Source organism: Puma concolor, chromosome E4, assembly GCF_028749965.1.
Source record: "Puma concolor isolate L17-30 chromosome E4, mPumCon1.1.hap2, whole genome shotgun sequence".
Classification (NCBI taxonomy): Eukaryota; Metazoa; Chordata; class Mammalia; order Carnivora; family Felidae; genus Puma; species Puma concolor.
The window spans coordinates 13,223,256-13,248,315 of NC_141683.1; the positions used below are offsets into that span (position 1 = coordinate 13,223,256).

General features: G+C 35.6%; 1 protein-coding gene across 1 annotated transcript in view; it reads right to left on the reverse strand.

Annotated features, from left to right (window-relative positions):
- Positions 1-249: 249 nt before the first annotated feature.
- LYPLAL1 (lysophospholipase like 1) overlaps positions 250-25,060 on the reverse strand; it is a 39,210-nt gene continuing 14,399 nt past the window's right edge. The window contains exons 3-5 of the mRNA XM_025927848.2: positions 15,056-15,225; positions 1,941-2,056; positions 250-1,155 (exon numbers count right to left, since the gene is read on the reverse strand). Of these exons, the coding sequence (XP_025783633.1) occupies positions 916-1,155; positions 1,941-2,056; positions 15,056-15,225 (526 nt within the window). The 3' untranslated portion in view covers positions 250-915. The remainder of the gene's footprint in view (positions 1,156-1,940; positions 2,057-15,055; positions 15,226-25,060) is intronic.

The following is a 25,060-nucleotide window of genomic DNA, read 5'->3' on the forward strand; positions in this document are numbered from 1 at the left end:
TTCATATATAAAAAAAAAAATAATAAAATAAAAAAAAATAAAATCATTCAGAAAAACCTTTAAGAAAAAAAAAAAGAGTAGTAATGTGTTGTGAGATTTATGGTACATGCTATTTATAAGTAAAGTGTGAAAAATAGCATAAAGACCAGGAAGGGGAAAATGGAAGGTTCTTGTACTAAGTGTGAGGTGTTTATAATAAACTTGTAGGTACACTGTCAAGAGATAAACGAAATCTCCAGGCCTAGAAGGTTTCACTAGAGAATTTCATCAAAAATTTAAAGTAAAAATTAATGCCAATTCTATACAATTTCTCCCCAAAAAAAACAGAAGAGGAGAAAACACCTCCCAATTCATTTTACGAGGTCAGTATTACCCTAATACCAAAACCAGACCAAAAAATGTACAAAACAAATTGAATAGCAAAACTTCAAGCCAATAACCTTCATGAATACAGATAAAACAGTAACACAAAATATGCTCTCTGGCCACAATGGATTTAAATCAGGAATCAATAATAAACACATCTAAAATATTCCTGAATATCTGGAAACAAAATAGGACACTTGTAAATAAAATGCCATGTTAAGCCTTTTCATGTTTTCTCATTGCTCTTACTTAAACCAACTTTACATTATTTTTAAAATTTAATCATTTAACTACTTAAAAGGTCTCCAAATATTTACAAATGTATCTGAAAAATAACACACAGATGTCTGTCTAAATTAATATTTACCATGAATAAGATGATGCTACTCTCTGTGGTGCTAAGCATTTCAATAACCAGTAAATAAGTCAGTAAACTTGGTATTGTTTACTGATAATACTATTTTAATTATCACTTACCAAAGTATAATTTGGCAGTAAAAACCACTTTTCACAAAGACATTACAGGTAGGTCAACAAATCAATCTTGATTCATTCATTTTGCTTCTCCATTTCTCCTGGAAGCTTTTGAAGTATCCATGACTTCAGTTTTTCTAGCTCAGTTTTGCTTAGCTCATGGTAAACACCTGGGAGACTATGAAACTTCGTGCTCACTCTTAGGGACTTTAACACGGAGTTTGTCTCTTCACCCCAAGAATGAGGAACTAACTCATCTGCAGTGCCGTGACACTGGAATAATTCAGGGAGTACACCGTCACTTTCCTGAAGAGCCTGAGGAACAGGATGTACAAATGGAAAAGTTTAAGACATTCACTGATGAACATCATTCTTGGAAATCAGACGGGGCAGAAAACTTCCAATATTTAAAGGGAAAAGAGGCAGTGGTGGTGTGGTCTAAGGTGCACACTGGTGGTCCTGGACTGGGGGCTCAGCTAGTTGCTGGCACCAAGTGAGCTATGGTTGTACGTGACCAGCACTGACTCCATACAGGACCGTCTCAAACACAGTCGAAGCATTTCCTGAAGAAACCGTGTGACTCCGTAAGACAAACTTCTTTACATAGAGAGTGGACAGAGGGAGGAATGCAGGCACCATCAAGAGAAAAATTACATTCTAGTTTTTTTCATTTCTGTATCTGCTGTTTCTAATTCTGGTATGAAGTTACAACACTATAGTATCGCTTCGTATATTAGCATATTGCTATGAGACAGGTGTCGGGGAATGTAATTGGTCATTTGTTTCGGTTATGTTCATGACATAAAAAAACAAGCCTGGCTATAATCATCTCTATTTTTATTATGTGTAAGGGATACATATGATTTTTATCCTTTCCTCTTGGACACCATGCTTAATAATATCCTTTCTATGGTATTTCCTGAACATTAATGACCAGCTGGAATTAATATTCATTATGACTAATTGGGGATGGATTCCCAGGAGTGCTCTGTGCATCGACTGCAATTGCTTCATGATCAATTTTGTTTTAGTTTCAATGTGTGATTATTTCACGCTTTTTTTTTTTTGGTTTTGTTTTGTTTTTAAAATCTGGAACTTACCTGGTACACAGCAGATGTTTTATTCAGAAAACTAGAAAGAGCAAATACTCCTGCCACATCTTGATGATTTCTGTACACTAAATGCATTGCCATGCACCCTCCCATAGAAAATCCTCCTAAAAGAAGCAAAAATTCACTTAATCAGAAAAAGCCAGAATATATGCAACAATAATTCAGAACAAGATACATCTGGGCCAATATTCCATGCATGTTTTAAAATATTTGGAGACACAGTGCGAAAAAGAAATTTAGTCTACTTTAGATCTCATTAAAAAAAGGACCTGCAATGCGTAAACGACACGGGCTCATCTGTCATCACTGGTAAGGAGACTTGTTATAAAAAGAGCTGGAATTAAACAAAGAAATCATGTTCAACGAGTAAAAATATTTACCATAGTTCAAAATATGAGTCATAGTACAAGTGTTATTTGTTTAAACATCTAGTGTCTACTTATATTTTGCTTATACTTGTGTTATAGGAGTCCTCACTGCAACTAGAATTAATAACATGCATCTTTCTGTCGTTCTTGCCAAGCTCTGAGCCCCATGAGGAGTTAAATTTCCAGTGTCTGCCATATAATAGATGCTTAGCGATTTTTTAGGGAGGACGATCAAAAATCTGGTGAGCCAGTTAAAACATCTCTAAATTACAATATCGTTTTGGAAAGTGATTTGTGATGGTATAATTAAAAATGTACTCACCTATATAAACTTTCTCAAAGTTAAAAAAATAATTTACTCATTTAACAAACTTTTATTGTCTTTTATGTGCCAAACACTGTGCTAGTCACTGGAGATATGCAGTCTAAAATACACGGTCCTGTGCTCCCTTCGGTAGCACATATATGAAAATACATGGGCCCTTCTCCTCAAGGGGGCACCAGAGACGTCACAGGATATGGAGACAGGTACGTGACCTGGTGACCCAACTTCAGGGGAGAGACCAGGGATGCTAGTCCCCAGTTTGAGTGAGACTTAAAGGGCATCTTATTTACATTTTGTGAGAAATAAATATAGAAAGTGAATCACACAGCCACACTCTTATGGAAATACAAGAATATACACTGGTGCAGAATCCGGATCTCGCTTCCAGCCTCCTGCTTTATTTCACTTAACAAAGTGTAAAGCTGAGTCCTTAGAGACTCTAAATTTGAATTTACCACAATCTACTTTTACAGATGAAGTGAACGGAGGCCCAAGATCAGGTGACCTGCTTAAGGATGCACCCCTAATTTTAGTTGTAAACCAGGACTTTTGGAATCTAGATTGCTTGCAACAGACTTTAATGTGCTCTCTACTATCTTCTGGTATTTATTAGAATAGAATGGCTTTTAAATTTTATTTATGTATTTTTATATTTTATTTATTTACTTAATAATATTTAATAGTATTATCGGGCCAACCGACAGTATCATTTTGGACCCAGGATACAATGTGTGAGTGACGATTACGAGGCTTGCAAAGTCTAGATTTTTGAGAAGCACATAATATGTAAATAATTACAGTGTATGATAAATATTACATCTGTGGTTTTCAACATACCAGAGGGAAATAATAGGGTCTCGCCAGTAGCAGAAGTGCACCATGGATGAGAACCACTTGAAAGGCTCTTTCAAAATAGCCCCCACACCAGCCACAGATGCAGATATGGTTAATTAGAGATCACAAATGGGCTTGGCAGGGGCAGAGGCAGCACGCACATCTTAAAATCGACTGTGAAAGTTGCATATGTGCCTCAAATTCCCAAAAAGGTTAAAAACCACTGGGTTCCGGGGTGCCTGGGTGGCTCAGACAGTTAAGCGTCTGACTCCTGATTTTGGCTCAGGTCCTGATCTCATAGTTCACGAGTTCAGGCAGAGTTGGGCTCTGCACTGACAGTGCGGAGCCTGCTTGGGATTCCCTCTCCCTCTCGCTCTGCCCCTCTCCCGTGGGCGTGTTCTCTCTCTCTCTCTCAAAATAAATAAACGTAAAAAAACAACACTGAGCTCCATTACCTACGAACGTGCACATTAATGAAACTTTGCCATGCTCCACGTGAATATGAAGACCTTACCACAGACAAGACTAGCGTTTCTGGTGAACATTCACTGTTAAGTAAGCAGAAAGAATTCTAAACTTCCTGGGTTGTGCCACCGTTCTAGTTATAGACTTGTCTTTGCTTCTCAAGATTTTCTATGTAATACAGTACGTGGGTTATAAAGCAAACGCTTCTTGAAATACAACTGCTATCACGTTTTCATTTATTAAATATAAATTAGGTCTCTAGATTGGGCTTCATTAAGCATTTGCATATTACAGACTGAAAAACTGGTGGTGCAATCTTTGAGGGTAAGAAACGGTTCTTTCTTCCAGCATCACGTGGTGCTTGCGAGCTCATGAGGGAGCTCAGCAAAGTGTCTCCACCGTCTGGTGCACACGTGCTGACAAGCTGGCCTCCCCACTGCACGTGCCCCCATGGTGAGTACAGTGGCTGCTACATAGTGACAACTCAATAAAGTCTGTTCAGTTAGAAACCATGTATTACGGGGTGAAAATAATACAAAGTTTACACACACGTCTCTTAAATTTATCGTCTTTAAAAATTTGTTTTTAATGTTTTTATTTATTTTTGAGACAGAGAGAGACAGAGCATGAGCAGGGGAGGAGCAGAGAGAGAGAGGGAGACACAGAATCCGAAGCAGGCTCCAGGCTCTGAGCTGCCAGCACAGAGCCCGACGCGGGGCTCGAACCCACAGACCGCGAGATCATGACCTGAGCTGAAGTCGGACATTTAATCGACTGAGGCACCCAGGTGCCCCAAATTTATCGTATTTAAAAGGACATGATGCATTTTCTAATTCAAAGTCTGGTGGGAGAGGACCACGTGGAAGTAAAGGAAACTGAGTTCTAATCCTACCAGTGACACTCTCGCCGAGTGTCTTTGGGTAAATTATTTAAAACCCAGGATCTCACTTCCAATAAGATTAGACAATTGCACTAGATGATCTCTAGGGTCTCCACCAAGTTTTTAAATCTATAATATATAAATGCTTCATAATCACGTGTAAAAGTCGAAACAGCAAGGACTTTCAAAGTTTACAGAGCTTCTGTAAAAACAGACGCCTACTTTAAGTTTGAGAGTAAGAATCTGTATCTTCCAGAACACAATTTCAGCCTTCTGTAAAGTTCACAGAACCAGTCTTAGCAAATGCATTCTTTGCTTCATCCCTTCAGATCCCCCCCTTTCTCCAATTTACTTATAAAATGAAATTCAAGGTTGCTTATAATCAAACCCACTCTTAACAATAAAACTGCATCTCTAAAATGAGGGCAGAATGTGAGGGAGGCGAGATGGGGCTGCTGGAAGAATGAGAGATCAAGAACAAAAGAGAAGGAGGGACACAGACCGTGGTATGGGGGAGCAGCAGCAATCAGGGGAATGACTCGACTTCCAACTGCTCCCCTGTAGCAAGACAGCATTCTTTAACAGAAGCGATCATGCCAAATCATACTAGAAACTTTTCCTAGCACTGAACTCCTGCGTGGAATTTGTCAAGTAGGTCTTTATTGAACATAAAACTCAAAACCAGACATTTTACATACAGCCACTTTTGCTCTTGATTCTTTTATAAAAAGTCCGGGACGTAAAGAAAACATTCAGTAGTCTAATAAGGTTCATGTGAACAGGGTTTTGTGTCTGTTTTATTCACTGATGTACCCTCCCTATGCTTAGAACAGTGCCTGGCACATAGTAGGCACTTAAATATTTTATCAAATCAGTGAATAAATGTAATTGTAGTCCCATAAGAATATTTCTGTAAGGGGACAAATTTATATCATCAGGAAATGTAGCTATCTGGTGATCGGATTTGATATAAAAGTAAAGCTTAGAAAATGCAGGAGTGAATTGTTAGTGCGCCCCAGGCTAATGATTCCTAAATCTGGCTCCTTGAAAACAGAGATTCCCAGACTCAGCCCTAGACCCACTACCGCAATCTCAAAGCCTATTTCCAATTTTTAAAAGCTCTTATACCCATAAATCAAATGTATGAGAATCACAGTCTTAGAAAAAAATCAATAGCTGTAAGGCAGACAATTCAGCCTTAGGTAAAATGGGTAAGAACAGAAAGTGAAAATATGGCCATGATTTACAAGAAATCCCTATGTTATAGATACCAAGGCTGTAGGAACAAAGTTTTTATTTTTTGGAGTAATCCAAGAGCTTGAATTATATTTTTGCCAAATGTACCTAAGGAACATATTAAATGTGACCAGCGTGACTAAGGAACTAAATGTTTAATTTTATTTAATTTTAACTAGTTTAAATTTAAGTTTAAATAGTCACATGTGGCTAAGGACTATCATATTGGACAATGAAGTTCTAGGTAATCTCAGCTGCACCAACAATTGAAAAAAGCTTCAAAATTCATAAATGGAGCAAAAAGAAAATATTTCATAAAAAATATTGAGGCTAGGATCATTAAATGTGAACTTTTAATATGATAAAGATTTAAAAATCACATCACAACAGGGGTGCTTGCGTGGCTCAATCGGTTAAGAGTCCAACTTCAGCTCAGGTCATGATCTCATGGTTTGTGAGTTCAAGCCCCGCATTGGGCTCTGTGCTGACAGGATGGGCCTGGAGCCTGCTTCGGATTCTGTGTCTCCCTCTCTCTCTGCCCTTCCCCTGCTCACACCTCTGTCTCTGTGTCTCAAAAAATGAATAAACATTAAAAAAAAAAACCTTTTTTGATAACAAAAATCACATCACAAGATAGAATTTGAACATGATAAGCAAAAACAACTTTATTGAAAAAATTTTACAGATTAAATTCCCCCCTCCATCATTTCATTTTTATTGATCAGAGAAACCTAATTACTTTGTGTGGTTTCAGAGCCCCCTAGATGAAACCAGTCTAGTAAGAATAAAACCAAAAGTAAGAAAGAAAACATTTTCTCACCTATATCATTATGAAGAAATGTAAATGCATCCTGCAGACATTTAGCCTCATGTTTAATACTCATAATTTACAATGAAAATAAATGTACTCATTGAAATCTTATTATTTAAAGATTTAATCTAAGTCCTTTACCCAATTATAATCTTGTGAGGTAATCTGCAATTTCTCACCAGCCATCTTTGACAATACAATCACCTTTAGCATCACATTTTACTATGAAAAGGGACTTTGTGTATTTTTTCCTAATAGAAGGAAATTTAACACAAAAGACTAGTTATTTGAATTCAATTTCCATCTAAATGACTAAAATGCAATATAAAATATACTGTTCAATAAGTAAATACCAAATAGTAAACTCATTGTAGGTAATGGTTATAATGTATATTTATAGTTGCTGGCAAGGTATTAAAACGTCAAGAGTTAACATTTCAACATACATTTAAGATTAACAAGCTGAATAAAACATGTAAAAAAAATAATAAACCTAGCTTTTATGAACTCTTTAAATAAAATAAAACAGAAACAATGTATAAAAAACTATACTGGGAAAACTAGTCTATCTGAAAACAAAATCCAGAGGAAAAAAATACTTATAATTCAAGTTTACCATCAATTGAATAGGATTTTTAAAGTGTAATAAAATCTACCCTCCCTACAAATTTCAACAATTCTTCCATTTAAACTTATGTATTATAGTAATTCAGACTGAGCTATGATAAAGTCTCAAAGAATTGGGGAATATATATTTATTTGTAATTTTCCTCCAATATAAAATTTACAGGGTAAACAGAATACTTATCATCTTCCATAAAAAGCTGTTAGAACAGCAGTTACAAGCCTTTAAAGTTCTAATTGTTGTTGAAGAAACACAAGTTGTTTAATTAAGACACATATATGCTAAAAGAAAATAGAAAACTGCTATCATTCTCCAAGTGTTAGGTCAAGAAAGAGCTTCAGAAGAAACTTGTAGAAAGTCAGCCCAAAGGGAGCCGATAAATTCTGGTGCTAATCTTCATCTTGGTAATTCCAATTACCCCTTCATTTTTATTTTAAATATTGTAAAATTAATACATTGATATATACCCAGTATACAAAGTGTTTTCACCCTACAGACAGAAATGAGTCATCCAAAGTTTCATTCTTCATACATAATTTTAACATGTTTTTAAAAATTCACTTAACAGTTAAACCCTCTACATGTACCATTTTTTGTACCTTGCTTTTTCTTTCGTATCATACTGACTTGAAAGTCTTTCAACAGAATTATAAAATCCGTAATTTTATTAATTGAACACATACTTACAAAGTTCCTTCTATGTGTACATATAGCATTTAATAGTTACATAATATTCAATTATATTAATAGACCATAATTCCCTTAACCATTTCCCTCATGGTTGGCATTTAAAACATCCATGTAAATGACTCAGGTGTAATTTCAGGAGCACTTGATTCTCCCTGCTCCATAATTCTGACAGTATGCTCATATTATCAAAATTCTTATAATCTGGTTATATCAGTTTTTAGGTTCTATACATCCTAGATCGAAGTTAAACCTAAATTTTGTCAGTTTTGTCTTAACAAATTATCACCACCTAGTGGCCAAAAAAGGGATCCCATCCTAGTACGAAAGGAACCAAGTCAAAGGGTCTGGGTTCTAGTCCCAACTCAATATTATGTTAGCTAGTAACCTGTTTGATTTTTAGTTTAACATCTGAAATGAGAATAATAATTTCCTGTTCTACCTATCACAAGGCTCAAAAGAGATATTGTGCATGAAAACAACCTCATAATTTAAACACTATCTAAAAATAAAACATTATGATGTATAGTAACAGCAATTTAAAAACTGTCAAGTGTAATATAAATGCCAACAATTTTAGTAGTATTACTACTATATACACTTTTAAAGCACAACAGTACACATGGGAAAAATTTTATACCTTTCTCCATTTTGATTTCTCACATTATACAGAAACATAGGAAATGAGTTTTAAGACAGATAGTAACAGAGATACGGATGTTAATAAAATAAGACGTTAATATGTTAATAAAATAAGAATTAGGATGATCTAGCATTACTAATAATTTTCTCAGCATAGAAGATTTGATCCCAGGGCTTATTAATAACTCTCTTGTCAAAAATCAGAAAGTGATTTAAAGTCACTGTTCTGCTGCCTTTCTCCTAACTTTTGTCATACCCTCTGTGGAATCATGTGTGGTATAAATATATAAAATCAAATAAATAACTACGTTTTTAAAGTTTATTTATTTATTTTTGAGGGAGAGAGAGAGAGAGAGCGAGCGTGCCAGAGTTCGTGAGCGAGCATGGGGGAGGGGCAGAGAGAGACTGGGAGAGAGAATCTGGAGCAGACTCTGCCCTAGTATGGGGTCTGCTCAGGATTCTCTCTCTCTCTCTCTCTCTCTCTCTCCCCTCTCAGCATTCCCGTGCTCTTTCTCTAAGATAAAAATAAAATAAAAAGAAAGCAATATATTTCCACTGATGACTAGAAAACCAAGATTCTGCTTTCATAGCTAACATTTGCACTTGACTATAATGTCCTCGAGTATAATCTTATTCATCTTCATGTTCCCTAAATCCTGAAACTGTGTGTTAGTCGCCATCATTCCCTTGCATCTGTTGCTATTCTCCTGGCCTTCAGACTGGCCAACCGTCTATGGCGTCATCAGCATAAGCCTTCTGAAAGGTACACTTGATCACATCATTCTCTGCATCTAATCTGATAATCCTAGGGGACTGGATGGCATACTAAACTAGTATTTCCTGAGAGATTCTGATGTGCCCCTTGCTTTCTTTCCCTCTCTGTTTACCAGTCATATTTTAACTCATTCGTTAAAACTCAGTTGGAGCCATCTCTTCTAAGAAGCAGTCCCTAACTCCTCCCAAAAGATTTACTTGTTCTTTCCTCACTGCTCACATTGTACCTTGTATACACTTTTACAATACACTGTATTAGAACACCTTACTTCTGTACCTTCCTCATCAGGCTATAAACGTTTTGATAGTTTTCTCGGTACTCCAAGACTTAAAATTTTTATTAACAATTTGGAGATCAAATTTAGTATGAGAACTATCATTTTTGACCTGAGCAAACTAGATAGACTAACCCCAAATAGTTGCAAAACATACATTATAAAAGCAATTGTCTTTAAAACTAAGCTTAATAAAACACCACTAATTAAAATAAAACCACAGACACAGAACAGGCTCCCACCCACTCAAATACAGAGAATAGTGTTGTTTTATAAAGCTTACACTGGTTGCAGTTATAATCTCAGAGATAAGGGCTCCAGGAGCACATATCATATGATACTAAGTCAGAAATGTTATCACATGTTAAACAAAATCAATAAGGATAACAATTAAAAATGTTTTACCTATTATCTCCATGTTTTTCCTTTTCAATATTAAAATTTTCTAAATTTTCCTTTTACAATGAATTTTTAAAAATAACCCAACCTCACTGTAGTGCAGTGTTTGTGTGTACTAAAAATTGGTCAGAATCTTAAATGCATTTTTCTTTGACTTCCCACGGAATCCCTCCTTCGTTAACATGTTACAAATAGCACTTAAATCTTACTCCACTTAAAATGTACTATCATAGATACTACAAAAGCACAAAAACCAGTTGGAAGTTATTAAGCAGTAACTTCCTTTTAAGTAATGTATGAAAAAGAAAGCAAGAAATCCAGCATGTACACCATTGAGGAGAAAGAAAACAGATGATGGGGAAGAAGTGGTGAGCCGTCTAAAGGTCTCCCAGGGGCGGCCGTGGCCTTAGTAGGGCCCTTCTGCTCTTTGGAGTGACCATGGCATAAAGACTGTTTAATAACAGGAAGAAAACGGTCTCAAAATTACATGCCAGACACATTCCTAAGTATTTTGACTAACTCAACTATCACATCTGTAAGATAGGTATATTATTATCGCCCAAGCACAGAGGTTAAGGAGATCCTATGCCTACAAAGTAGTGAATCTAGGATTAGAAGCTAACCCACATAAAGAAGACGGCAAACAAAAAAGGGGAGGTATTATGATGAATGTTTTGTCATAGTATAAGAGGTCAAGAATCATGTGTGTTTTGGGGTACATGTAATGTTATAGACTGTTATTGAAGATTTATGTTCACTGACTAGTTAAATAACAATACAGGTAACAAGAACAAAGCACACTGCGTCTGTGCTCTGTGGTCTCTTTCACATTGTAAGCCAAGAAAGAGGCTTTATTGAAGCTAATCAGCTCATCTCAAAAATTGTAAAAAAAATCTTCCTTTTCCAGCGTTTTGTATTCAAAAAATAATATGTAACTATTATATATAACATGTTAATATGGCTTTGTCATAAATTTCAATTTTTTAAATTTTGCAATGTAATAATCTACAAAGCTTCCACAGAGAAATTTTGTTGTTACAGATTCAATGGCGTTTTGATAAAATACTGACCATATTACTGATGGCTTTATAAAAAGACTTTTTTTGTCTGTTTGTTTGTTTAAGAGAGAGATAGAGGGCATGAGTGAGGTGAGGGGCAGAGAGAGAGAAAGAGAGAGAGAGGGAGAGAAAATCTTAAGCAGGCTCCACACTCAGCACAGAGCCCGATGTGGGCTCGACCCCACAACCCTTGGGATCAAGAGTGGAATGCTCAACTGAGCCACCTAAAGCCCCTAAATAAGACTATACTTTAACAAGGCTCTCTTGGTACTTTAGAAAATATTAAAATCTCCATGATATGGTAAAAAGCAAACAAAATAAATTCCAGATGAATCAAAGAAGTACAGGGAAAAAATAAATCACATATAGAAAACCAGTAGAAAACCTATTTGACTATTTATCCAAGTTCTAGAGACTTTCTCACACTAAGACATTATTTGGGGAAAAAAAAATCATAAAAGGAAAGAGTAACAGACAACTAAGAGAAGCCTTCCTGTGTTAAAATACAACAAAAAGAAGTAGATGGAGAATAACAAAATAAGTATGAATTAATTACGACTTTTCATTTACTTATTTTTAGCAAATATTCTTCAAGGCAATATTATTCAGTGACGATGCAGTAAGACGGACATTCTAATAGGAGTGGGAGAAGTACCAACTGGTACAATTTTTTGGTGAAAGGAATTTGAAAATATGTATTAAAAGTCTTAAAAATGTTTAAATTGAATGGGAGAATCATGGTTTTGAAATGAAGTAAACCTCAATTCCAGCTTTTTTTTTTTTTTTTTTTTTTTTTTACAGTTTATTCATTTATTTCGAGATAGAGTGAAAGCGTGAGTTGGGGAGGGGCAGAGAGAGAGGGAGAGACAGAGAATCCCAAGCAGGCTACGCACTGTCAGCGCAGAGCCCAGTCTGGGGCTCCAATGCAGGAACCGCGAGATCATGACCAGGGGCCCAGGTGCCCCAATTCAAAACTCTTATTAGCTCTTTGACCTTACAACAGTCCCCACGGCCTCTTTCCAGAGATGAGTAATACGAAGTAGCTGATGGATGTGGGGAGGGGAAGAGGTGGGGACGGAAGGAGACGAGCAGATGGCAGTTATCGGTCAACATGATAGAATCTTTAGCTCATATACATTGAGTACTAATCAGAATATTTTCTACTTTTTTATGTACGAAGATTTTGCAGTTTTATCTTAAAGCAAATTCTTTTCCTAATCTTTGGTTTTCCCACTGTCATCACATTACTTTGAAATCTCTGGAATCAATCACTTTGGAATCAACTACTGAATTGATCAATTACTGAATTGGTTTCCCCCACACACAACTTCGCATCTGTTCACTTAACCCTCCTGCCAGATTAGTTTTCCTGACACACAGTTCTAACGAGCTGCATGACTCACAGACCTTCTTTGATCATCCCTCACCAGTCATCCGCAGAATAAAGGACAGAAGGGGAACCGGAAAGAATTCGAGAGCCTAGAATGAGCCAAGGATTTTACAAACACCAACTCCCAGGAAAACAGATGTTGTATTGTTATTCCCACACAGGTGAGGCAGCAGAAAAGTAGTGTAGGTAATATATGGTGGAAACAAGACAGACGTCACATTTGAACCTGTATCTGTCACTATACCATCCTGCTCTGCAGTCTCTTAGCACAGCCATCAGAGTCAACAAGGCATTTTCCTTGGACAACAGACTTTCTGCTAAAGCCATCTAACGTCCAGACAGATAAAAACAAGCACTACTTTTTCTAGTTCATATCATTCTTTATGCCTAGACCTCCACACTACAATAGATAAAACTATTTATGTGTGCATCTCAAATCTCAAATGCCACTGCTACTTTCCTATTAATTCTTGAATAGCCTCAAGGTATGATCTCTGCTTTCATTTCCTGTCGTACTTAATTACTTAAATCAGCAATTCACTGACCAGGTCATGCCATTCATTATAAATTTCCTAAGCATTTGCTCTGTGCCAGGAATTGTGATGGGTCCTGGGAAGAAGTAATAAATGCACGTGATCATTCTCTTTGAAGAGCCAGCAGGTACATTGCTTTAGGTCACTTATCACAGGCTTGCTGGCATTACAGTAATCACTGTAAGTACCTAATGGCTCTTCCAGGTTGTTAACATTTGTGAGACAGATCCTTTTTTATTGATCTGTGTGTCCCTAAGAGCATCTAACATGCCTGGCACACAGTAGGAACTTAGAAAATATTTGCTAAATGATTGAATGACAGACTTTGTCATACATTCCCACATTTTGGATTCTGTTTTGTAACTGTTTTATAATTTACCCCTACACTGAGTTGCGTGCCTTTCCTCATGGTCTTCCCAGCACTCCCATTATGTTTTGAAACAAACTTTGTTTTTGAGAGAGAGTGAGTGCAAGTGAGGGAGGCACAGAGAGAGAGGGAGACAGAGGAGCCTAAGCAGGCTCTGTGCTGGGCTCAATCTCAAGAATCACAAGATCATGACCTGAGCCCAACCTGGAGGCTTAACTGACTGACCCACCCAGGTACCCCCTTATGTTTTGTATTTAGATGCTGAAACAGAGGACCAGGAAGGTGATGTTACTGGGCTGGAGGGCTCACTGCTTTTAATTAACAAAAGTGGAAGTTGAAGGCAAGGCAGAAGACAATGGATTTGATTCATCATATTATACTGCTTCTCAACTCAATGACTAGTTCAGTACTTCAATGAACACAAAGGAAGTTTACTAATTTACCAAATTTTGTCCATACAAGATCTCAATGTGCATTTTACGGTTATTTAGAATATGATAGAGCTAATTTGCTTTATAATTTCATCATTAAATGCAAGTCATTTTTTTTTTTTTTTTTTTTTTTTTTTTTTTTAACGTTTTTTACTTATTTTTGGGACAGAGAGAGACAGAGCATGAACGGGGGAGGGGCAGAGAGAGAGGGAGACACAGAATCGGAGACAGGCTCCAGGCTCTGAGCCATCAGCCCAGAGCCCGACGCGGGGCTCGAACTCACGGACCGCGAGATCGTGACCTGGCTGAAGTCGGACGCTTAACCGACTGCGCCACCCAGGCGCCCCGCAAGTCATTTTAAATTGAATAGTTGTATTTGAAAATAAAACTCATTCACCAAAATATATTCTGTACCATCCACATTCTACCCAGCCAATCTCACTTTCCTATGTATTATACAAATAGAGATTTTAATAGTTTATGTATTTGATGATTACAGAAAAAGGAAAGGGCATTAAGTAGAATAAACAGCTTATATAAAGGTATATATATCTCCTTGGGAAGAGAGATTGCTAAAGACATGTTTAATAAAAGTTTATAAATGCCTTATTCCTGTGACACTAACTCTGAAAGGTATACTTTTCATTAATTTTATATTATATTTTGATTGTATACTCTACCTTAATCATGGTAACAGTAGTTTAAGCATATTTATAAAACTCAAGCTAATTAAAATAAAATGTTTTAAAAACTGAAATGAATAATCTTTTAATTGAATATTAAACATGGAATTCTCAAATTAAGTTATTATTAAAGAAAATGAATTAAAGTTTCAGGAGCTGTTAATTTCAATATTTTTAAAACCTTCAATATGTAAACTCATATTTGAAACAATGAACAGGTCAAGTGATATACAGGTGTTTCTAAATAATATTCCAAGTAAAGTTCAATGTATAGAAATAGGCAAAAGTGAAAGAAATTTACTAACATTTAAAGGTCTTACCTACTAATATTCTATTCTTCTTGATGCCACTTTTTACTTCATCATCAATCAAATCTGTGAGCACTTTACACATTACATTGATTGATTCAAGGTGTTCTGGGCAGTCATTAGATATTTTAAATCTGTCAAACCATACATTGGAGATTCCTCCTTTGATAGGAGTATATGGCCTGTTTAAAACCAGAAAAAAAAAAAAGAAGAAAAAAAAGGAAAAGGGAATGTTATTAAAAATGAATGTTTCACTTTCTAAAATACTAGTATGTTGAATAATTTCATTTTCCTCCAAGTTTTAAAAGTTAAAGAATTCATATTAAAAGCAGCCTCAGGCATACTGCATTAACTTGCCTATAATTACATTGATTCCATTAACATTTACTAATAGTCAACTCATCATCTTTCCTTATTCTCTCCATCTTTTCATATTGATAAATTCTCCAGAAAATCCCCATGAAAAAAGGAATTATACATATAAATTAATATATATATTTACAAATTAATTATAAAATTAATAAATACATAGTGTGCATGCATATATTTTCTTCTGTTCAATTTAAATGACTGATTATTCAGGTCTATTTTTTTTTAATTTGTTTTGATTTGCCTTAGGCCCTTTCTCACCCTCTTGTCCCCCTGTAAATATAGGGTCAATATTTTAGTATTCATAGCTAAGTGAATAATTTTTATCTCTGCAAAAAGTTTAATACCACAAGAGTGGAAAAAAACATTCACCAAAATGCTTTTAAAAAGTGGTTAATTTCGGGGCGCCTGGGTGGCGCAGTCGGTTAAGCGTCCGACTTCAGCCAGGTCACGATCTCGCGGTCCGTGAGTTCGAGCCCCGCGTCGGGCTCTGGGCTGATGGCTCAGAGCCTGGAGCCTGTTTCCGATTCTGTGTCTCCCTCTCTCTCTGCCCCTCCCCCGTTCATGCTCTGTCTCTCTCTGTCCCAAAAATAAATAAACGTTCAAAAAAAAAAAAATTAAAAAAAAAAAAGTGGTTAATTTGTAGCACTTAAGTATGAAAGATGAGTTCATAATTTAAGAGCTTTCTTGATCTCATCCAGATCATTCTTAGAATGGGGGCTAAATTTTTGTTTAATCAAGAGTTGGAACTTTTATCTTCTCAGGAAACTTGAAATCAGAGTTGATCAGGAAACTTGAAATCAGAGTTGAATGGGGGTACAAGTAATCTTTGGAAGCACATGATCATACAGATATTCCATACTGTTTGCATCATTTGGGTCTCAGGCTGGGTGCCTCGTTGGACTCACGTTTTATGTGAGAAGATACTCTAGTTGGGTGCTCTGAATAAAACTGATCTTACATGATGCTTTATATTTACGTATAAGGTTGAGATGGTTACAATATTAGTGAAGCTTATTCATTGTGTCAAGGTATTCCAAATGTTCTGTTTTAACCAATTACAGTGGGATTAAGGGTTCCTGTGTTCATGTCCTATGTTGGTAAAGGTAAATGAAGGGAAATGAAAACAATCTTACACGCTCCTCTAAACAAACACAGAGGTACCCAAGGATCTATAAGAATAAACATGGAGAACGAAGGTTTTCCAAAGATGAGGGATAAGAGGATTTGATAAAAGAAACTGTTTTCCACTTGGCCAAATGTTCTTTCCCCTTACATGACAGTGAAAATAGGATTTATGTTCCATGCAAGAAAGCCCTAGAAAACACAACCAGCGCTAAACCTACCCATCATAGGGACTCCTGGGTGGCTCAATTGGTTAAGCATCTGACTCTTGATTTCAGCTGAGGTCATGACCTCACGGTTTTTGAGTTTGAGCCCTGTGTTGGACTCTGCACTGACAGTGTGGAGCCTGCTTGGATTCTCTATTTCCCTCTCTATTTGTCCCCTCTCCGGGCATGCATGCACGTGCGTGCTCCCTCTCGCAAGAATAAACTCAAAAAAAAAAAAATAATTCAAGCATCCATCATAACAAGAAATCTAAACCAATAATGATCACAGATGCAGAATTCCTCCTATATTTACCACTTTGCCCAACTCAGAGTTAGCTGTTTACTCTCACCCTCCAAAGCGAGTGAAATAAAAGTATGAAATATACAGGTAGAACAACAACAACAACAAAACGGAAGGCTGAAAGACACTGAGACCTGTATGTTCTTTAGTGAAAAACCAAGTAGAACCTCAGTAAACCCTAAAAGCAGAACCTCAGTAAACCCTAAAAGCTAGTTAGATTCAATCCTTATTTTCTTATCCACTGGATCAAAAGGACCCTAATGTCTCTGCAGATCTGTCCTTGGGTAATACCCACTCTTTGGGACCAATGGGTGGTACTGAAGACAACGGAACTCATTTTTCTATATTGATCATACCACTCCAAAATAAACCGACATCCACTTTCGGTGCCTGGAAACCAAGAGGATTATATTTGGAAAGTTTCTCAGAGAAACTGAAAGCAATCTAAAAACAAGAGCTCATCTACAAAGGGCCTTGTTTATTTACAAAAACAGAAGAATGTTATAAATGTTACTTTGCAATACACTATCTAAAATCTGAATGTGTATTTTGAGTATCCCTCAAGACAGTACATAAAAACCTACATTTTCTCCTTGTTTATGAAGGTATATGATATTTTGCAAATATGGGAAAGTACATGTGTGTGCTGTTTTGAGGGTTTTCATATAAATCTTACTGATTCTGTGCACCACTCCACCTCCCCACTGCCCCTCCCCCACATCCTGCCCTTCACACTAAGTAAACCATGTTTAGATCTGGAATATACAACCCCGAAGGTGTTTCTTGCACATACATTAAAACATATATCTTTATAGGATATGTTTTACAGCACTATTTTCTTTTCAAATATGAAATAGCCCATTGGCTTTTCTTATGTGCATCATGCTTCCTCCCTTAACAAGACCTTATGGATATCCTTCCATCTGATAGAGTTGGAACTCATCCTTTTAAATGGCTGTATAATTAATACTGATGCTCCACAGTGTCATCAGCCATTCCCCTACTAATGGGCATTTGGTCCTCAGGTTTTAGCCACTAAGAACAGTGTGGCATTAAACATATTTGCATATATATTTTTATGTACTAGGACTTTAATTCCTATGAAAAAGTCCAAGTAACAGAGCTGCTGGATTGAAAGATACAATTTTTATGTTATTAGATGTTTCAAAGTTACTCCCATTAAGGCTGTAAAAAATTCACCTTTATGCAAGAAAAGAGAACATCCTTTTGTCCACAGCCCTAACTGCAATAGGTGCTAACATCCTTTAAAATATTTAAGGGTATCAGCTACAGTTTTAAATCAACTTTCTTGAGGTATAATTCACATACATAAAAGTACATGTTTAAGTATATAAGTCAAAGACCAAACAATGTAATCATCTCCACAATGACACAGAACATTCCCTTTACCTCAGAAAATTCCATCATGGTCCTTTGCTAGCAATTCCCATTTACTTCCCAGGCAAATGCTGAGGGATTTTTATCACGATAGAATAGTGTTTTCTGTTCTAGAACTCAACATCAATGGAATTACCTATTTGTACAATTTGCTATTTTTTTCTACTGTGGTTTAGATTTTATTGCTTTAGAAGAGCACTTGGTCTATAACTGACACTTAAATAGTTGTCATTTGTACTTTAAGTATTTTTTAACATCTATTTTTACATATTGACATTATGTATTTATGGTGTCTTTTTAAAAATCAGATAAAAGTAACTGCATTTGATATAGTCTGTCCTTAAAAAACAAAAAACCAACTAAAATTTATAGGTCTCCTGATTTAAGAGGGCTCTTTTCTAATCCATACATGTTTACATATGGAATTCAAAATTTTCTTCTATGATTTTCGTTTTCACTTTTATATTTAAGTCTTGAAATTTCCTGGAATTTATTTCATATATGAAGTGTCATAAGAGTTCAAGTTTGGGGCGCCTGGGTGGCTCAGTCGGTTGAGTATCCGATTTCGGCTCAGGTCATGATCTCACAGTCTGTGAGTTCGAGCCCCGCGTCAGGCTCTGTGCTGACAGCTCAGAGCCTGGAGCCTGTTTCAGATTCTGTGTCTCCCTCTCTCTCTCTCTGACGCTCCTCCGTTCATGCTCTCTCTGTCTCAAAAAAAATAAATAAACGTTAAAAAAAAATTTAAAAAAAAAGAGTTCAAGTTCATTTTCTCCCATGTGGATAATCAATTGCGTCTGTACTACTACTACTAAAAGAAGAAAAAACATCTTTCACAAAGGTGAAATTCCATTTTTTCCATATATTTAATTTTATAGTTCTGACTAATCTCTCAAACTAGGTTCTGTGAGAGTTAAGTCCTGATGTCTAACGCGTACTATATATAATAAATGGACTTCTCTCCAATGGATCTGGAATGGTACTAGTTCTGTATTATCCTTGGGGAAATCAAGAAAACAATAACTGAAACCATTTCCTGTGCTTTGTGATTCAGGTGAAGAACCCTGGTGGAGAAAGGCTCTATTTTGTTCTACTGATGTATTTACCCATCCTGTGTTAGGATCCTATTGAGTGTATTGAAGTGGCTTTACAGGATGCTCTGAAGTTGAGTAATGCAGTTACTCTCTATCATCATCAAAACCAGTCTCCTTTTCAGACTTGCCCTGCCTCTTCTCAGGCATCCATTCTTTCTCACTTATCTAAGAAATTAATCAAATACTTAGTAATTTTTAAAATGATTTCAAATACTCCTTAAAAGTCCTTGTGGGATTTTAATTAATATTGCATTATTCTATGGGAATTAACACTTGATGACATAAATCTGACATAAGGGAAGATTTTTGCAGACTGAGCTCTTCCCAGGAATTGCCACATTCATATAGGGCTTCTCCTGCATTGTTCTCCAAGCTTTCAATGGGTGCACATGAGATAAAGTTTTCCATCACATTTCTACTAGCACTCCAATAGAACCTACCTCCGCCCTCATTCTGCAGGCCTTCTGACCTCAGAAGCTGCTTGGCTCAAGAGAGGTAAATAAATTGGAATCAGAAGGGGAGAGAACACAGAAAGCATTCAAGCCTCCCACCTCCCAGAATCCCTTTCTGTTATTTAAGAATAACTTTCTTAAAGTACTCTGAAAATGAAAGCAGGTGGTTTCTACTAGTATTAATGTCAGCGGAAGACAAAATGAAATCCCAAACTGTATTCAATTTGTCATTGAAATCAGTGTTCTGAATGAAAACTGAATACACAACACTCACTTTAAAGCTTGAGTTAGACTGTTACTCTTTGGAATTATTTCTACTTCCCTTTTCATTTTATTCTGCTGTTTCTCTAAGTATTTATTTGTCTGTCTAAATACTTAAATAAGGATGATATCATAGGCTAAAATCTGAATCATTCTGGGAACTCAGCCATTAATAGAAAAAAATGACACTCACTTAACTTTTTCTCTTTGACAGGGCCTTCCTTAATCAGAGATAGATGCTCCATGGAGGAGGACTCCCAACGTAAATTTCACCAATACAGTAGTTTTTTATTCTCCCAATTCTCTAAGAAAATTGCAATTTGTTTGAAGGAGATAATTGGGAAAATTTAATGAGATAAATAATAATTTAGAACTTTTTTGTTAAGAAAATGTTATTAAAAATGCGTAATTCTATTAATGTTAGACTCACTTTTAAATAAAGCATAAGAGATTGTTTTCTAAAACAGCTAAACAAACTGGCACATATGTTATACTCATTCACCTTTTCCCTCAAATAAATCACTTTATTGGCTGGTATAAGACAGCTCAGACATTACCACAATAAATACATATGCTCGGCAAAGAACATCTGTGTGGCCCTTCAATCAATCAATCAAACACACCGGTAACGTATGAAGCTGGAATAAAATGTCCAAAGTGAAAAAATGAAAGAGCTGACATTCAGCTTGATACCAAGTTCTGTTTTGATCTGTGGTCTCTAAAAGTCATAAAATCAAAAGGTCATTCATGGGGCGCCTGGGTGGCTCAGTCAGTTAAACGTCCGACTTCGGCTCAGGTTATGATCTCGCGGTTCGTGAGTTCAAGCCCCACGTCGGGCTCTGTGCTGACAGCTCGGAGCCTGTTTCAGATTCTATGTCTCCCTCTCTCTCTGACCCTCCCCCATTCATGTTCTGTCTCTCTCTGTCTCAAAAACAAATAAACATTAAAAAAAAAAAAAGGTCATTCATAACCTTTAAGATAAAACACTTCCTGGTTCCATCTTCCTGTGTGTCATGCGACAGCACTTCCGCAGCAATCACCAGGATCACCGGGACCAGTCACATTTCCCTCTGAGTTTTCTTCTGAAAGGACAGCCTCATTATTGATCCAGAGGCTTTGCATCTGATATTCCCTCTACCTGGAACACTCTGTGCCCCATTTCTGCACGGTGGGCTCCCAATGATCATTTAGGTCTCAGCTCAAATGTCCCCTCCTTAGGGAAGCCTTCTTTGACCCTACAATTTAAAGTGTACCTCCCCTCTACCCTACAACACACACCCACACACACACACTCTCTCTCTCTCCCTCTCTCTCTCCCTGTCTCCCTCTGTCCCATTATCCTATTTAATGGTCTTAACAGAATTTATCACTATTTGAAATTTATAGATTTAGTTGTTCTTTTATTTTCCATTTATCTTTTCCACAGCAATCCCCTCAGTGCTAAGAACAAGCATTTGTTGAATGATGAATGTCAATAATCATTTGTGACACTAGGGTATAATGTGGGTCAGCTAGAAATAAGAGAATACCTAAAATCAGTTTATTTTTCTCTGAATATCTTTTAATTCTTGTAAAATCCATATTGCAATTTCTAGTAAAAGGTCAAATTTTTCTTTAGCTGCTTAAAAAAAAAAAGAGTTTCTAAGAAAAAGTTTTTACATACTAATGGGTATTTAAATGTACTGTTGAAAATAATTACCAAAGAAGTAAAACTATTTCTTCAAAATAGCTGTTTTGAGTAGGGTTCCTTATCAGTGAAGTGTACTTCAATTACATATCTCCTGGTATCAGGAGAGTGATCTTCATACTGGGCTTCAGACAGGAATCGAATCCCAAGTGATAGAGTAAAAATGAATCTACTGTTATCTACACCTAAATCAAAAGTACTAGTTTTGGAATACATTTAATAAAAAATATAAACATACACTTCATTGGAAAAATAGTAATCAAAAAGTAGAAGCACTATGCAAATCTTATTATTTTTAGAATTTTTCAAAACACCAAGAGCAATTTATATCATATAAGTCATTAATTGGCTTGTTAAAAAATTGCTATTATTTTTAAGATGGAAATTCTAATAGTAAGCCCCAAACCAAGAAAACCTCTAATTACAAATACAACTAAAGTATGTTACAGAAACAAAAATCTTTATTGAGCACTTCAATTAAACAGAGTCCAAATTAATAATGAAAAAAAAAAATGAAGCAATATTTTCCATTTAAATCAACACAGCAAGTTAATTGCTGACTTTTACTTAATATGCCCCTAACTTAGCTGATTAAAAACATCTATTAAATAGGGTTGAGGAGAAGGACTATGTTATAGTCAAATGGCAATTTACAATTTAATCAAAACATACTGACATGCTGTAATAGACCACAACTTGGTAAATATAATAGACTATTGTTCTCCTCTCAAGCTCCTTAAAATATGCATCACTGCTGAAAACAAAAATTATAACCATGTTTTGATAGAGTTTTCAATGTACATAAATGAAATACATATGACAGGCATAACAAGCAGGAGAGATAAAGGAAACTATATGGTTGTAAGCTCCCTGCATTTCATATAAAGTGGTAAGAATCTAACCAGGTGAAGTTTGGTATGTATTTTGTAATCCCTAGAGCAATCAGGAAAAATAAAAATAAATAAAATGGAATATTAAAATAATTCAAATTATCTATAAAGAAGATAGCACAGGGGAAAAGAGGAACAAAAGCTATAGACTTAAATTCAAACATTATCATTACATTAAATGTAAATGGTCTAAACAAATTGCTTAAAAGACAGAAACTATCACATTGGTTAGAGAGAAAAAACAAAGCTTAAAAACATGATGTCTGTGGGAAACCCACTTTATTTATTTATTTATTTTTTAACATTATTTTTGAGACAGAGAGAGACAGCATGAACGGGGGAGGGGCAGAGAGAGAGGGACACACAGAATCGGAAGCAGGCTCCAGGCTCTGGGCCATCAGCCCAGAGCCTGACGCGGGGCTCAAACTCACGGACCGCGAGATCGTGACCTGAGCCGAAGTCGGACGCTCAACCGACTGAGCCACCCAGGCGCCCCGGGAAACCCACTTTAAATACGGATTGGTTACAAGTAATAAAAAGGTAAAAAAAATACATATTATAATATTGTTTGTTGTGAGTACATAAAAATACAGTTTATCTTAGTATCTTGCTTTTGCATCCTACTGTCTTCTCAAATTCACTTATTTCTAGTAGTTATTTAGATTCTTTGTGATGTTTGTGTAAATAGCCATATTATCTGAGAATAAAGGCAGTGTTACTTTTCTCTCTCAACCTTTATTCTTTTTATTTCATTGTCTTGCCTTATTGTACATGTTTGAACACCCATACAATGTTGAACAGAATCAAGGACCTCCTTCCTGTGTAATCTTAGAGGGGAAGGATTCAGTATTTCATCATTAAGTATGATGTTTGTTGCAAGAGTTTTTCTATGCACCTTTTATTATGTTGAGGAAATTTCATTCTTTGCCTAATTAGCTAAGGGTTTTCTTTATGAATTGGTTACATGTTTTTTCTGTATCCTTTAAGATAAACACAGTTTTTAATCTTTCATTTTGTTAACACAGTGATTACACTGATGGATTTTCAAATGTTCCTGTGATAAACCCCACCTGGTCATAATGTATTATCCATTTTATACATAGCTGAATTTGATTTGCTAGTATTATTTTAAGTTAAATTAAGGAATTCTATATGTTCATGAGGGATACTGATTTGTAGTTTTCTTTTCTTTAACATATTTGTAAAGTTTTGTTATCAGAGCTATAATGGTCTCTTAATATGTGTTACAAAATGTTCCCATTTCCTGAGTTTGTGTTATTTTTCCTTCAATTGTTCAATAAAATTTATTAGTGGAATTATCTGGACCTGAAGTTTTCTTGTGTGAAGGTTCTAATAATGAATTCAATTTTTTTTATGAGAGTATTCAGACTTTTTGTTTCAGTTTTGATCATTTGTGTTTTTCATGGAACTTGTATCTTTTCTCTAATTGTTCAACTTTACTGCCATAAAGTTATTCAGGATAATTCCTTTCATTGCCTTCAGAATTTATATTGATATCCTTTATTTCATTTCATATTTAGCAATTTTGTTAATATCCAAATGTTTTGGAGTATTATAGTTATCTTATTGCTGCTGATTTCTAATTCCATCCCATTCCTGTCACAGAAAATATTCTGTACAATTTCAGTCTTTTGATACTTATTGGTACTTATATTATGGTCTTCCATATAATCTCTTGGTGACTATCCTATGAGCATTTTTGTGGAGTTCTATAATGTCAATGTTCAAGGTGGTTATAGTACTAATTAAATTTTATATCCACTTAGCCATTATTTTTCTAAGTTGTTATTAGATCCTGAAGAATGGGTATTAAAATCTGCAACCAAGATTGTAGATTAATCTACTTCTTCCTTTAGTTCTGTCAGTTATAAACAATATTATTAAGTACATGCCCATGCAGGATTATTGTCTTCCTCCTTAATAGCTACTTTTCGCTTATAAATGTTCATTTTTATAACTGATAATGTCTTGAAGTATACTTTATTTAATAATAAAATAGTATGTAACCTTCCCAACGTTTCTTGTGTATTCAGCTCTCTTTTCCCCTCCTTTTACTTTCTTTCAATTAGTGTTTTTTTCAAAACTTAAAAAAAAAATTAGTATCTCAAATAATCTCAAACACGTAAGTAAGAAAGATATTTTAAAAAGCTATGTCCTGCAAAACTGTTTTTAAAAATCCATTTCAATTTAACCTACATTTTCCAAAGTAATAGCTT